This window comes from Drosophila grimshawi, unplaced genomic scaffold, assembly GCF_018153295.1.
Source record: "Drosophila grimshawi isolate 15287-2541.00 unplaced genomic scaffold, ASM1815329v1 contig_311, whole genome shotgun sequence".
NCBI lineage: Eukaryota > Metazoa > Arthropoda > Insecta > Diptera > Drosophilidae > Drosophila > Drosophila grimshawi.
The window spans coordinates 7,144,063-7,160,066 of record NW_025063098.1 but is presented as its reverse complement, the minus strand read 5'-3'; the positions used below and the strand labels follow the sequence as shown (position 1 = coordinate 7,160,066).

Below are 16,004 nucleotides of genomic sequence, written 5' to 3'. Positions count from 1 at the left end.
TTCACTTGATGTCCTGGACACGCCCCAATTGTGTTTTTGGCATTGTCTAACGCATTGTCGCTGACAGCATCTCAGCAGACGACGACGACGACGACGAAGACACTTGTCTCGTCCTGGAGACCTCGACTTGAATATTTTAATGTGCTGCTCTCTGAGCTCTTGTTGCTGCTGCTGCTGCTGCTGCTGCTGCTGCTCCGTCGTTTGTGTTAATGTCACTTGGTAAACTTGGCAAAGTTTTCCAAGCAGGATGAGTAGCTCCGGCTGCAGTCCTTGTCCTTGTCCTGCTCGTTATCTATCGTTGGCAAACGACAGGCGGCAGCATTGATTTAATGACGTTGACGCGACTCCTTTGACTCCTACTTGCCATTACCACTACTACTGCTCCAACCATCGCTCCTCTTGATCTGCTCGGCTACGCTTTATGCTTTATTTATTGATTTAAGTTTGCAATTTCTTTGGCATATCCCTTTTCATTCTACCATTTTATTTGGCGCACTTAACGTTACGCTATCCTTGAATCGCTCAGCTCGCAATGCTTTTATTTGTGCAGCGCTTGCAAAATTTATGCGCTGCCTTTCCTTTCGCTATCGGGGCAGCTTCTTCACCCCGCTCGCCTCGTCCCTGCGGCTGGCTTTTGTCTAAGCATCTTTTAAATAAATAACCAAAAAAAGAAGGAATAATGCGGCGAAAATACGATGAAAAAAAAAAAATATCAAAATCAAATAAAGCGCCTCGCGAGCTTTTTGCGTACATTGAACCAGACAAGAACACAGCTCCCCCCCCCCCCCCCGTCTCCTGTTTCCTGTCTCTTGGCTATGGCCATGTCCTGGCCATGCGTTACTTTTATTGTATTGCCTTTTATTGGTTTTTGATTTGTCTTTTTTTTCTGTCTCACCTTTTTTTTTCTTTGACTCGCTCAATTTATTTATGTACTTATATTTGTTTATTTTTTATTTGTATCTTTATTTTTTTGTTTGCCAATCTTCTTCATTACCAATAAGACGCTTAGTTTGATAGCGAATCCTTGACGGGAAAATTAATTATCGACGAGTGCTGCCACTGACGACACGCCCACCCATCCTAGCCTGCCAAAAAAAAAAAGAAAGAAAAAACGCAGTCACGATACGCCCTTTGCTTGTTTATCTCTTTTGCTTTGAAGTCTTTTGCTTTTTATTTGTTTCTTACGACTGCATTTGCTTTGTGTGTGCTCAAACGTATTGGTAGAGAGGTGTGCGTGTGTGTGTGTGTGTGTGTGTGTGTGTGTGCAATGAAATTATCTACAATGATAACTCAGCCAGGCAACAAGCTATGTTGCAGGCTCCTCGTCGCTTTCCCTCCGAGAGCAGCAGCCACTCAATGACCGACTCAGGTTCAAAATTCGTCCTTCAAGCAGCAGTAGCAGCAGCAGCAGCAGCAGCCACAAGTTGCCTGTGACTGCAATTTAATTACTTATGTGGTAGCTTTTCGTATTGTGTGGGAGTGTGTGTGTGTGGGAGTGTGTGTGTGTGTGTACGTGTATGTTTGAGAATGTGCGTGTCTTTGCCACAAATGTAACCCGAGCAACAACAAAAATAAAATTTAGCAATTTTCCAACAAGCTGCATTATATTTCAGACAGGCAAAGAGCAAGCTTCTAAAGTAGGTGTATCTGTGTGTGTGTGGTTGTGTGGGTGTGTGGCTGTGTACAGTGGAACCTGTCTAAGTAAAACTCGATAGAAGTCGATATTTAAAAATTAAATTAAAAGGTTATTGAATAATGGGAGTGGCAATCGTAGAGTTGATCAAAATATGCCCAACACTCGATTTTCTCATGTTTAATTTCGTGCAATAAAAAATATTTGAATGAAATGCAGCGTTAAAGATAAAGATATATAATTTGTACAAATAAATTTGAAATTCTTAGTAGTCATATTTTTCAATATTGTAGCACATTTTTTCACTTGATCTATCCATTATCTGATGGGGTCTTCTTCACTGATATCTACTGCATTTATGAAAAGTCCGAGACAAGTCAGAGTCTGGTCTGTCCAATGCAGGTCTATGTCAAGCTGGCTTCTATACACATGTGCGTCTGTGTATTTTTAGTTTTTATACATATGATACTGTTCATTAGTCTGATTGCAGGTAACTCTGTGGTTTCCAGCAACTATGCAAATGTATGTGTTTCAAGTTTTAGTCTCGCCTGTAGCAGATAAGACAGTTGATCTGGATGGGGGTTCTTTGCTCTATTTAAAAACGACAATTGCTGGCTGTTTGTTGAACTTTATGGAACTCTAAAGAGCAGCACGAAAACTTTTTTTTTTTTTTTGCCAAAATCAAACAAACAAAATAAACTTGGTAACAAAAGCAACACCAGCAATCCTGGAGCGGTGTTTTCGTCCTCTGCCTCCTCCTCATCGTCTCCGTCTCCATTCATGTCGACCATGTGCTTTAAATCATTTTCATTTTCAACAGCTGCTGCTGGTTGTTGGCTGGCTTCGCTTGCTGCTGCTGCTGCTGCTGGCTGCTGCTGCTGCTGCTGGCTGCTGGCTGCTGCTGTCTGCTGGCTGCTGCTGATGTTGCCCCTTCTGCTAATGGCCATGGTCATTGTCCTGCGCTGATTTTGCGCTGGCTGGACACTTATCGCACCTTGTTTAGTCAGTTAAACTGTCAGGCAGACGCCAAGGATTTTGTTGTTTTCACCGCCTCAAACTGCACAAACTGCCCCTTCTCGGCTTACGTGATTAATTGCAATTTGTGTGGCACTTGCTGAAAAGTGGCTGCAGCGTTGCGGGTGTCGCTAATTATTAATGTAAATGTTTTCGCTTGAAATGGACGACAATGACTATGTTGTCCGGGCTGGGGGCGTGGCTGTCTGGACACGCTTTGAATGCGGTTAATAAGCAGCGCAAAAAATAAAGAAAACAAACAACAAAAAAATGAGAGAGAATATCAAGAAATGATGATAATTATATATATATGTATATATAATAATATATGCGTATAGGTCTGTGTGGGTGTGACTGTCTGGCTGCAGTCGTTATCCTGTGGCTCATATGCCAGCGCGAATCCTTAATTAGATATGCTAATCAGGACACACGGCAAAGCCACTTAGCGACGTTGCGTATACGCCAGCACGTCTGACACCTTTTTCGAGAGCATTGTCTCTTTGCCCGGCATTTTGTCGATTAGTGGCCTCGATGAGCGCCACAAACAATGCTCATATGTCTGCATATATATGTGTGGGTGTGGCTGTATGTGTGGGTGTATGTGTGACTGTGTGTGTGGGTGTATGTGTGGCGTGGCTGTATGTGTGAGTTTGGTTATTGCCTTGCTAGTTAGCTGCAGCTGAGCTGCTTTGACTTTTATTGGTCTTTAAAATGTCTTCTCTTGTGGAGTGCAGTGCCTTCAGTTCTTCGATGCAGCGTTTTGTCTGCGTCTCGATTTGCTCTTCAGGGAGTTGTTTGGAAGAATTTTTTAATGTCGTGTTTATTTTGACATTTTCATTATGTGTGTGTATGTCTGTGTCTGCAGTTGATGTCCTTTTCTGTTGCTGTGCACGCTTTTAATTATATATATATTTTTTTTTTTTGTTGTTTTTCACGCATACATTTTGAACTTTGGCTTAACTGAAATGTGTCTGAAATGTGGCTGTGCACAAGTTGCAGCAGCCGAAAAATATTTTAATCCATTTCATTCACCGTTTGCCGCAGTTCAACTTCAGACTTGAACTTTCGCTGTCAGAGTTTTCTTAATCAAACTTTTGCCATGAAGTTGCACATTGCCAGTTTGCAACTTGACGCCCATTTTGGCCATTGTTATAGCTGTTCGAGGTTAGAATTTTCCGTTTTGTTTGTGCGCCCGTATAATTAAAATGCAGACAGCCATTTTCCATTTTCCATTTGCCATTTGCCATTTCGGTTGTGCTTTGCTTTCCGCATGGCTTTCTTTTCTTTTTCCCGCTTTTCTCTTTGACTTTTTCTCTCTCCTGCAAATATAAAGATATGCACAAAATACCAAGTAATGATAAAAAAATAAAACAGGAATTGAGCTGGCGCAGAGGGGGTCAAAAAAAGTAATTTGGTTCAACTGACTGCCTGCCTCAGGGAATGGCCAGCGGACAGGCAAAAGCCGCGACCAATTAGTTGGCTGCACAAAAGTGCAACAATCGCAGTTTGTCGCTGGCGCCTTATCGCAGCTGAAACGGCAGCAGAAACAGTTGGGGCAAGTGGGGAGCGAGGCGAGTCGAGTCGAGGCGCGTGATAAAAGCAAATGTGAACTGCCGCGCCCATTTGCAACAGCAAAAGCGTTATCAGCTGAGAACTGCAATGCGAGCAGAACGCGCTATTAGTGTGCCTCGTGTGTGGTGTGTGTAAAGTTCATTGATCCGCAACGGCGATAAGGCCTACACATAATACCCCCATATAAAAATAGTCTATACTTTATCAAGTATACGCACCGTGTACGCTTCTTCAAGAGCTGATAAGCGTGCGCAGTGCTGAGAAATAAAACTAGCAACTGCAACAATAACACACATTATAACTGCACACACAGAACACACATGTCTAGCGCTAAATCTTGGGGGGTATTAACTTAAGTGGAAGAAATTACACTCAAACAGCATACAATTACTCCGATTGTGTCCTTGTCTGTGGCTGTGGCTTTGCCAGCCAAATGGCTTACAGTTCGTTTGCTTGGGCTGGTAATATGCCAGGGCTTAACTTCCAATCAAAGCAATCTACTGTCGCATCATAAAACCACCCAGCTAAGCAACTGCTGCACACAAAAATTCAACACCAAAAAAATAACAAATAAAAATAAAATAAAATAATAATAATGCGTCCCGAAAATAAAAAAATAATTAAACAATTAACTTTTATAGTTGGCAAACGGTGCCTGGCAATTGGCCATAATAAAACTATTAACGCCCTCAAATGCATTTAAATGGCTTGCTTTGTAGACAAAGTGTGTGTGGCAGTTGCCTCTTGCAACGCATCTGCATAAAACGTGCTCAAAAGCCAAGGAATTTGTAACTAAAAAAAAAAAATAATTGCCAAAGGGAGTTTTTTGTAAAATGGCATATTAAAATAGAAAATGGTTGCCCCGCGGGCCGGTTCAATAAACTGTAAGAAGTGAAATTTCTCAGAGCATACTTACAGGCGCCGACCAGAAGGAATAACAACAAACAAAATACAAAAAATAATAATGTTGGAGATTGCATTTAATTTGCTGCTGTTGGCTGGCGGCTTTTAGCATTTGCCATTGGCATTGGCATTGGCATTGGCTTTGGCCAATAAATGGCCATTATGGTATAGAACATTGAACGCACGATAAATAAAGCAGACTGGCCAAGTAATAGCAACAACTACAACTTAAAAGGGCAAATACAATTTATTTGCAAATGGATATTCAAGGGTCGGTCAGGCTAAAAGGAAAAGGCGAACTCAACGCAGACACACTGAATACCCAATACAATAACAACAATGCGACTAATGCAAAAATGTCATTGAGAAACGGGGCAGTCAACGAGAGATGGCCGAGCGAGCAACATAATTTTATAAAACGAATTAAAATCGAATCGATTGCTGAAAGTGAAATGTGCTTGTTGCTGCTGCTGCTGTTGCTGTTGCTGTTGCTGCTGTTGCTGACATGCCAAAGGACTTCTGAGCACACTTCACAACACTTAACTGGCATATGTCCAAAGAGTAAAATTTGTATTTCAGTGTATTTACGAGCAGCGAGAGAGAGAGAGAGAGAGAGAGAGTGAGTTCAGTGAACCAAAGAGCAACTCGCGAGTTTTATTAAAAATTTAGCACAGCGCCTAATGAAGTTATAACACAGACGAGCAAAAATATGCGGATTTCTTTTTGGTTGCTTATTGTTTTTTACTACCCGTTTTTTATTTATATTTTTTTTGCTTTCATTTTGCAATTGTGTCGCGCATTTGAATTAAGTGCGAATGACACGAGATTTGGGCAAATGCAGGTGGGGTGTTGCATGCAACGCGTGCTGGTTTTAAGCCACTTCGAGTAGAGCGCTTAACTTCTCTCCCCAAGCGACGCCAAGTGTGCCGTCTGGCATTGGTCTGGTATCTGTTTTGGTCGCTTTGCTGCTTTGCTGGCTGGCACTCCTTTTGCGTGTTTTTCATTGTCTGTCTGCTGACTTGTTTTTTGTTGTTTTTTTGAATTTATTGAAATGTTTGTTTGTCTGCAGCATAGCTGCTGTTTCTGCTTGTTTCTGTTGTTGCTGTTTTTGCTGGCTGCATTGTTAGGTGCCCATAGCACAGCTGCGCCCTGTGTGTGTGTGTCCCTATGCAGTCTTCTATCCTTTTTAGCCATTCTATTGTGTTGTGCCACGCAGCGTTTGTTGTCGCAAAATATTATTACTCCATTTCATTTATAAGAGTGCCGCCGCCTGCCACTTCTTCATGCAACAACTCCCACACCGCTACCTAGAAAGATGCTTCCCATGCTTGCCTCTATTTGTACAGCTCTGACAATGTTTTATTCCGCTGCAGCACTCAGCAGTTGCTTAAAGAGGTAATTGAGTGTATTATATTTAATATGCATAAGCTTTCGCTATAGATTGGACAAGTTGGTAATGCAATTTCCATATATGATTATTAAGTACTTTATATATAGTAGTATATATATATTTATATAAACAATTTTAAATGCCAATGTTACACTACATGCTCTGTATGCTACAGGGTATCTTTCTGTCGACTCTATTCGATTTGCTCGTTTCGTATATCCTTTTTGGCTGCTAGCTCTTTGCTTGCTTAGTTTGCTTTTAAGGATTATTGTGCGCTGCAGTTACAGATGCAGTTGCTCAACTTGGAGAGTTGTGGCTTGTGGCGTTGGTTTGTTGGGGTTGTTATGCCAAAGGGGGCGGAGTGAGAGGCTTGGTGGCATGTTTGTGCAATTCCATTTCATTGTCAGTGTCATACGCTGTTTCCTGGCTTGTCATTGGCTCTGAATGCTGCCAGTTAATGGGCTACTGCTACTGTCTAGAAAGGCGCAGCTGGACTAACTCAAAGTTGAAACAGTTTGTTTGTTATGGCTCTGCTGCTGTTGCTCTGCTGCCACAATATTAAAAGTCATTTGTGGCAGACTCGTAGCCCCGGCACTTGGTTAAATTAAGCAGTGCTACGGCCACGCCCACAGCACCTTGAGTGGCATTTTGTAATTCATTTTGTTGCAACTTTCTTTTGTCTTGCTTTCGTTATTGTTATTGTCACCCACTCCAAAATCGTTTCATTTGTGGCTGCTGCCCGCCTGCCGCCTCCCAGTTGGCAATACAATTTTTCAATTTCCACAAATGACAATCGTCAATTGACGTTGATAGTTTTTCCGGGTTTCGTGTTTTGGCAGCAGTCTTAATAAAAACGTTTGACATCAAATGGCTTCAAAAGAGGAGGACGCCCACAGTGGCAACCAATTCCAGCTCGTCGTAGGCTGTATGCTGTATGCTGTGTGCTGTGTGCGACTCCAACATCAATTGTGGATTAATGAGGCGTTGCACACTGTCGCATAAATTAAAACTCACTAAATTTATGTCGCACAGCGCAAAAAAGCAAACTCAAATATTTAATAACAGTTTGCGGATACAGCTAAAAAACAGGGGGGCTAACAGCGAGTCTCATATGTGTGTGTGTGTGTGTGTGTGTGTGTGTGTGTTTACTGTCTGCACAAACACATCGCGCATACACTCAGAATAATTTATATGTATGCAGACTGATTGTATATGGATTGCCTGCAGCCTTTCGACTTTTTCACATCTTTTTAAGGTAAATATGTTAAAAACACATAAAGCTGCCTTATTGCTTTTTATGAACAGCACAAAGGAGAGCGCCTCATACGCAGGGGGGGTGCAGTGAAATGGAGAGTGTCTCGCATGAGACTCGTATTTGAAATTAGAGATTTGCGCTTAACATGCTTAAACATATTGTGTGAGTATTGTGTAATTTTAATTTGAAATCAAAGCCTCAAATCAGACCCGTTAACGAATTCGTAATTGCGCTGGAAATCGTTTTTTGATATACACGAAATATACATAAAGAATTGAAATAGGTAATAAATAAAATAATGAAATATGTATTGCTTACGAATATATGAGTGGTATCCCAACTGTCATTGTACTGCTATCCGAAATTTAGAACTATAATATTAACTAATATAATAGTGGTATTCAAACTGCCATTTAGCTCTAACTCTGAGTTCAGACTCATAGTGGCGCCATTGAGGAGTTGATCTGACGCACAAATTTCGCTCTCAATGCATTTGGCAATCAAAATGGGCCACAGAAAGTAGCAAATTTTAATGGATTTCGGCAACTTTTGTGACACATTTCGCCGCCCAACCCCAGTCTCAGTCCCAGTCCCAGTCCAGCCCATTGAAATGCAATTTAATTTAATGTGTTTATGAAAATGGTAGCACTTGGCAGCCGCCAGCACTTAAATCGCCCCATTGTCTTTTGGTAAGGGTAGGGTGTGGTTGATTGGTGGATTGTTGGGGCAACTGCCATCTAATAGCATGTGGATATTTATGGCCAAAGGGAAACGCTGGCAGCACTGATTTATGCTGCTGCTGTTGCTGCTGCTGCTGCTGTTGCTGATTTTGCTGTTGGCCAAGGAAATGACAACTGAATGGCTTCATTAGCGACAGCTGCGCAGACTGCTTTGCTTTGCCAAGTTAATGCACGAGTTTATTGCACTTCGACTTTTGACTTTTTGCATGTGCCCAAAAGTTTCTTGCACTTGACAAACTTGGCAATAAATAATCACACACACACACACACACACACAAAAACACTTTCAACAGCTTTTCATCAAGTCACGCTACGAATAATATTTTGTGGCATCTGCAACAAGTACAAAACTTGACTTGACTCGACATGACCAAATTAACAAATTGTCACGTAGCAAATAGCATATAGCAATAAATTGATATAGGAATGATACTAAACCATTGAAATGTGTCTGCTGCAGTTGCTTTCAACTGAAATGCCTGCACATTATTATTGTTCTCGATATTGTTGGTGTTTGTTGTAACCTAACCCTAGACATTGCAGGCAATTGTTTTGTGCCACAACCCCCACAACAATCAACTCAATTGCTGCTAAAGCGCCACTTGCAAGAACAACAGCAACATTTTCCTTTTGTTTAATGAGTGAAATTTGCGCTTTATATCGCTTACTTAGCAACAGGCTTACAGGCAACAAGAGGAACCCATCCACCCACATCCCACCCAAAAACCCAATCCCCATCACGAATCAGTTTTCCCTGTGTTTGGCAACTGGCCAACCGAGCCAAAAATGAATGCAAACATTGATTAATCGAGTTTAATGCCACCTCGAGTTGATTTTATTATTGTTGTGTGAATTTATGAGACAAGCAGCTTATGAAGTGGGGGGGAATGGAAGGAGAAGGTAGGAGGGAGAGGGATGGTTGTGGGTGTGGTTTCACCCAGTGCAAATATTAATTTGCTGATTGTTTTGTTTTGTTTTTTGGTTCTTTTGTTTGAAGAGATTTGACTGAGAGGCAACAACATCCTTTTTTGTGCCCAAGCAAAAGTTCTTGGCAAATATTTGCACAACATTACAAAATGTGTTCTGTGCATAATGGTGAAAGTTTTTGCGACTTCTTGTGTCGAGTGAAGTACTCCTCGAAGTTCGCCCTGCGTCTTATTAAAAGTGCATTAAACTTGTCCCATGTCTAATGGACATAACACGTAGTACCCGTTGTCCCATTGCTGCAATTGATTAGGACGTACGTACGTGTCCTGTCGTCCTTCTATTTACCATTATTACTAAATAATTCAACGTGTCTGTGTCGTTATTTGTGTAACTGAGTGTGTGTGTGTGTGTGTGTGTGTGTGTGCGGTCACCTGGGCAAACGGCAATTACCTGTGCGGCGGCAGTCGAACCTTCACTCGCAACAACTAGGGGCAACTTTGATTAGTGTCTGCCAATGTTTGTGCTTTTACCCATGTTTTGTGCATCCTTCAACACCTTTTTGTGCACTATTCCCACAGGCACAAAAGGTATATTGGTTTTGTGTAAATTCGAACATTTTTCCAGCGAAAGCTATCGTCTTGCTGGAAGCACATTTTCCACATTTGCCACATTCTGCCCTTATTTTGCTAACAGTATTGGATAAAAATATTTCCAAATTCGCTTAAATATTACGTTTATTTAATTTTGGTAATAATTGTTTTGAAAACAAGATTCTACATTTAAAAGAATTATTTAAAGAAGTGTTTAGAAATATTTTTAAATAACTTTTTTTTGTATTTAAGAATCTTAAAATCTTATGATACAAACAGAATTTACTTTGTAAATGTTAATTTAATTTTAATTTATTTGGATTGTAGTTTTAAAGCCGTTGCTTTATGGTCACATAAATTTGTGAGCGCTTTAAACTGCTTACAGAGCATTGAGTAGTTGGAATATTTCAATTGCAACATATTGACTGGGTTTTCCTTTTTGTTTTTGTGTCATTCGCATTGATATTGAGTTTGGCTCTGTGGCTGCTTGACGGCTTTATTAGAGCCGCGGCTCGCCATATTGATTATCGATTGGGGAATTGTCCTGAGTCAGGTCTGCTCTGGTCTGCACTCGCTGCTCAATGCATGCCTTTGAGTGTGTAGGTGTGTGGGTGTGAGCCCCCGTGTGTGTGAGTGGGATTCGCTATGTTGCGTGTGTGCTTTCAATTTAGCCATCCTGTTAGCCATTTGGCTTTCCAACTAGACACACACGTCGCAAGCTGGTTGGCTGCTTGGCTGCTTGGCTGCCTGCCTGGCTGGCTGAGCACGTTTGGATTTTATGGTTCATTTGTTGTTGCGCTTAGACGCCAATGTCCTGCCACACACATACATGCACACACACACACACACACAATAGCACATTAGGTATGTAAGTATATTGGGTTTATTTTTTGGCACCTTGGCATTATTATAGTTTTCTATATATATATATATAAACACACATAAATTTCGTCCAATATTTTATTATATTTTTTGTTTCATATTTTTTTCTTTCGGTTAGTTTAGCCCTTCAAGTTTAAATTCAAACCATTTGCTAAAAATTATGTATGAATTTTTGTCTTTGTTGCAGATTGAGGACGAGGGCAATCATGGCAACGATGAGACACGCCTCTTCATACTCACCGCCCTGGCCCAGTCGCAGATGAGTCGCGTTGCATGCATTTTGTGCGAGGAGCCGTTGCTTGTATTCGATCGCTATCCGTTGGTCGATGGCTCTTTCTTTCTAAGTCCCAAGCAGCATTCCAACGGCTGCATTGAGGTGAGTCTCTATCTTTTGCTCTGTCCCTTTTCATCATTAATAACCATCAAATGTTGATGTGGACACCCACGCGTGGCAGGCAACCAGGCAGGCAGGCAGGCAGACAACCGGTTGCTGCTTTCACTCGCCCACATGCCCCCCAAGGAACTGCTGCAATTAGTTGTTGCAAATTTGAGTAAAAATGGGTGAAAAACGTATATTTAAAGTCAAGCGTCTCATATACATATATATATAAGTCACAATGTGTCTCGGTGTCTGACTGTCTCAACGTCTGGCATAACTACACAAATTATGTGGCACTGAGGGAAATGTGAAATGGTTGAGTAGCGGATAGGGAGGGGAGACAATTGGGGGCATGGCGCGCCTAAGTCGCCTTTGTTGCATTTGCAATTTATGACCCATTTCAGTCAGCATAATTACGGCAGCGCCTAATAAACTGCCAGCGGTGAGCAAATGCATTTATTGTTGTTGTACACTCAGCAAAATTGGTGTGCCGTTGACTTTTTATATACATTTCGATTTATTTATTTTTCGATTTAAATTTTATTGTTCACTTTTAAGTGCATAATTTGTAATTTAATTTAATATGTTTATTTTTTCTTTAAAAAAATAAATAGAATTTAAAAATGCAAATAAAATTTATTTTTAATATAATTTATTAATTGGCAATACCAAAAATTCTTCAGGTATTTTTACTTTTAATAGTAAAATAGACATGCAAAATCTTTCTTCAAAAATATTTTAAGACATTTTTTAAAATAGTGCATCCAAAATATAAATATTCAAAAGATTTTAGAAGGACAATTTTAGTAATACATTTGCTGAAAAATGCGATCTTTTGTTTCTAAAGCAAAGACATTTGTTTAATTCGATTGCAAATGGTTTCTTCGAGTGCATTGGAAGTTGCAAAGTTGCACAGAGAGGCACACGGCCGGCGACCCACGTGCAACAGCAGCCGCAACAGCAGCAGCAGCAGCAGTAAACCTACGCCTTTGCAGCCAGCTGGCACAGCTTTCGAGGCAGCTACAACTACAGCTACATATTTCTTTCTTGTTCGTTTTGTCATGGCTGAGCTGACAGGGCGCCCCTTTAATTTAAACCTGGATTTATAATTCATTGCCAAACGAGCATTGCCGCCGGCCTCGTTGCCCGGGGCTCGACTCTCGCTTCTTTTTGGCTGCCAGTGTCAGGGCCTGCATCGCTATTTGGCTGCGTCTCGTGGGCGTTATGCATTTTGCATTTTATTTGAAATTATTATGTCGCGACGCGCCGGCATTGAAGCCCTTTTGCGAGGGTAGAAAGTTTGCCAGAAATCATTTTCCCAGAGTGTGCAGTGTGTATAACAATGAATAATGTGACTGTGGCCTGGCTTACAAGCTGCTTTTGCCCCTTGCTCCGCTTTTTGTTCTATTTAATATGTGTTAAATCTCCACCTCACGCCACCTTTCTCTGCCTTGCAGGTTAAGCACGAGGGACGCATGCTTTACTTGACCTGTGTGTGCATGAGCTGCCTGGATGGCACCTCCAGCAGTCGTGTCATCAGCTGCAGGTAAGTTGCAACACGCACACACACACACACACACACACACACACAATAGCCCCGACTGCAACAACAATACACAATTGTCATTTACAGATTCTGCAATGAGCCCTGGGATGGCTCCAGTCTGGTGCTGGGCACCATGTACTCCTACGACATCTTTGCTGCTATGCCCTGCTGTGCCGAGCGTTTCAAGGTAAGCATAAAAACAATGCAAAAAACATAAAACATATTTAAAGTGAAAATGCAGTTTTTGTTCCTGTTTCTGATATATAAAATATAGCAAAAGCACACGTAAAAAGAGTTTTTAAACGGCATGCAGGGATTTAAAATAAGTTTCTAGTGAAGATTTTAATAATCACTTGCCAAGCTGCCATAGAACACAATTGAAATCAATTTATAAGCTTAAAAAAGCCTTTTTAATTTAATTGAATAGTAAACTAATCTGCTGTTGAAGTGCACTTAAAGTGTGCTTTAAAAAATTGCTTAAATATTAATTGAAAGTTGTTACTCGCACTTAAAGCTCAACTAGAGTTTTGACAAAATTTCATTTAAATCTAGTGATATTTTAGATCAGTTTCTCTTCGATCAGTTGCTCATTAACATTTCAAGCTAATTGCCTTGCTTTTGTTTTGCATCTTCTTCTTTTGTTGCAGTGCAATAATTGCTTCAAAATGCTGATGCATCCACAGCAGCGGTTGAGCTTCTACAGCGATTATTCGCACGGCGTCACTTGCCCCTTTTGCAACACGCAGGACACTCACTTTGTGAAGCCGCTGAGCTACTGCTACGCTAAGAGCAATGCGACGCGGATGCAGGCGATCGCATAACATGAGGCCCCGTTGGAGTCCCCAGCGGTCGCCGGCAGTGCAACAGCAACAGCCAGTGCCAATGGTGCTTCAACGGCCTCCAAGCAGCCAATCTACAATGCTGCCATCGACTATTCCGCTCCGCTGCAGCAGCAAATTAATCCCGATCTAATTGGTGCTCATCCGCATGCCCAGCAGCATCAGCAGGTAAGACAGCTGCAGCAGCAACAACCACAGCAGGCAGTACAACAACAGCAACATCAGCAGCAGCAGCAGCAACAACAGCAACAGACACCAGCAGCAGCTGTGGTGCCCGCTGCAGTTGCAGCCACACAGCGAGCCGCTGAAGCGGCCTACTTGGTAACAGCATCAACAGGAGCAGCAGCTCGTGCTGCCAGCTATCAGCAGCAGCAACAACAACAACAGCAACAGCAGCAGCAGCAACAATTGCATCAACTGCAGCAACACAAACTAAGCCTCTCAAATACCCTAACGGCCATGGCGGATGTTATGAGCAAGTATCAGCAGCAGCAAAATCAACAACAGCCGCAACAGCAACATCAACAGCAGCAGCAACAACAGCAACTGCCACACAAGCAATTGGGCCACTTGACTCTCAGCCATGATTCCAACGCACTCTTGTTGAGCAACATAAACAACAGCAACACAAATCACAACAGTAGCAGCAACAATGGTGTTGGCAGCAGTATTAGTAACTTATTAATTAGCCATAATTCACATAACAACAATCACAACAACAACAGCAACGGCAACAGCAGCAGCAGCAACAGCAACAGCAACAGCAACAGCAGCAAAATGAACGCCTGGTCGCAGCAGCCAATGGCCCAAGCCGAGGCTATATCCGCCTTGTGGGGCTGTGCCAGCAATGCATCCACAAGCGGCGGCTCCACCAGCGGCTGCTCATCGGGCAGCGGTTCACAGCCGTCGCTCAGTCCGACCACAAGCCACAGCAAGGAGCTGCTCTGGGCCCAGACATCGCCCAATGGTTTGGCTCAGTTGCGTGAGAATTTCTATGCGGCTAAGGAGCTGTTGCCGCATGCTGCTTCCCCAACGGCCTCGTTGACCAGCTCATCGGGCGCCTCATCGAGCGGCGGTTGGGGCAACACAAATGTGGCACACTATGGCAAGCTCAGTGCGGCACAAAACATTTGGGAGCTACCAACAACAGCTGGCAACATTAACATCAACAGCAACAATCAGAATACTGCAGCTTCACTTGTTCCGGCCATGTTCAGCGATCTCCTGTGCAATCTGCACATTAGCCAGGATGGCAGCCAGCTTAATAACAAGGCCAACAACGATGTCTCAGATGTTAGCTCCAATTCGTCCTCGTCGGCGGGTGAGCTGCTCGAGGCGGCCAACATTTGGCGGCACAGCAACAACATCAGTGCCAATCAACTCCAGCAGCAACAGCAGCAGCAGCAGCAACTCTTTGATGAGCCACTAGGTGGCGCTGCCGCTTGCATGCAGCTCTTCAATGATTATCTAAACATGAACAACTAAGCGATCCACACACAAACACACACACACACACATACACACCCACACATTCGTACAATTAACAAAATGTTACTCTAGCGAAATTTAACAGAGAATAGTAACATTAAAAGATACGGAAAAGATAAAAGATAAAAAATAACAACATTAACATCTACAGTTACAGTAACGGGCACTTTTAAGAACCATCCAGGCAAATAAGCAAATTTCCAACAACAATCAAATCGAAGAACAAAAACAAAAAAAAAAAACAAAAAAACAAAAACTTGCCGCAAGTTGCTGTGTGTAATTTTAATTAAAATAAATGGCAGAACGATTTTACTAAAAAGGCAGAAAACAACAAATTACAATTTTCTCGTTCATTTTGTTGAGTTTACCAACAACAATGCGAAGAAAACTAAAAAAGGAAAAGGAAAAAAAAACAATCAACAGAAAAACCACACACCCCCAAAAGAAAGCAATTTTTAGTTTTATTTTATAAAAGAAATTTTTATATAAAACCTACCAAAAAAAAAAAACAAAAAAAAAAACAGAAAAAAATGCAAATGCGGTTTGCAACATGTGTGAAAAATCGCGTAATTTTTTATGGATTTTTTTTTATTTAGCAAAGAGGATAATGAAAATGTATTGAAAGCAAAGCATTTTATGTTCGTTGTAACAATCAAAAATTGCTGTGCTGCTCAATAAACAAACAAACAACAAAACATAAAATTTAAACTAAATAATTATCTTAATCGAATGTATGTATGACAAAAGAAAACAAAATTTTGCTACAATCAATTTATAAACAAAAAGAAAACAAAAACAACATAAATTTAACATACTAAATTAATCGATAAGTTGCACATCTTTACC

The 16,004-nt window shown here is 41.5% G+C and overlaps 1 protein-coding gene across 1 annotated transcript in view; it reads left to right on the top strand.

Moving 5' to 3' along the window:
• The window catches only part of LOC6564226 (headcase protein), a 96,413-nt gene extending 80,740 nt beyond the window's left edge, over positions 1 to 15,673 (top strand). The window contains 4 exon segments of the mRNA XM_001990074.2: positions 11,094 to 11,282; positions 12,743 to 12,831; positions 12,919 to 13,018; positions 13,479 to 15,673. Coding sequence (XP_001990110.2) covers positions 11,094 to 11,282; positions 12,743 to 12,831; positions 12,919 to 13,018; positions 13,479 to 15,155 — 2,055 coding nt within the window. The 3' untranslated portion in view covers positions 15,156 to 15,673.
• Positions 15,674 to 16,004: the final 331 nt, after the last annotated feature.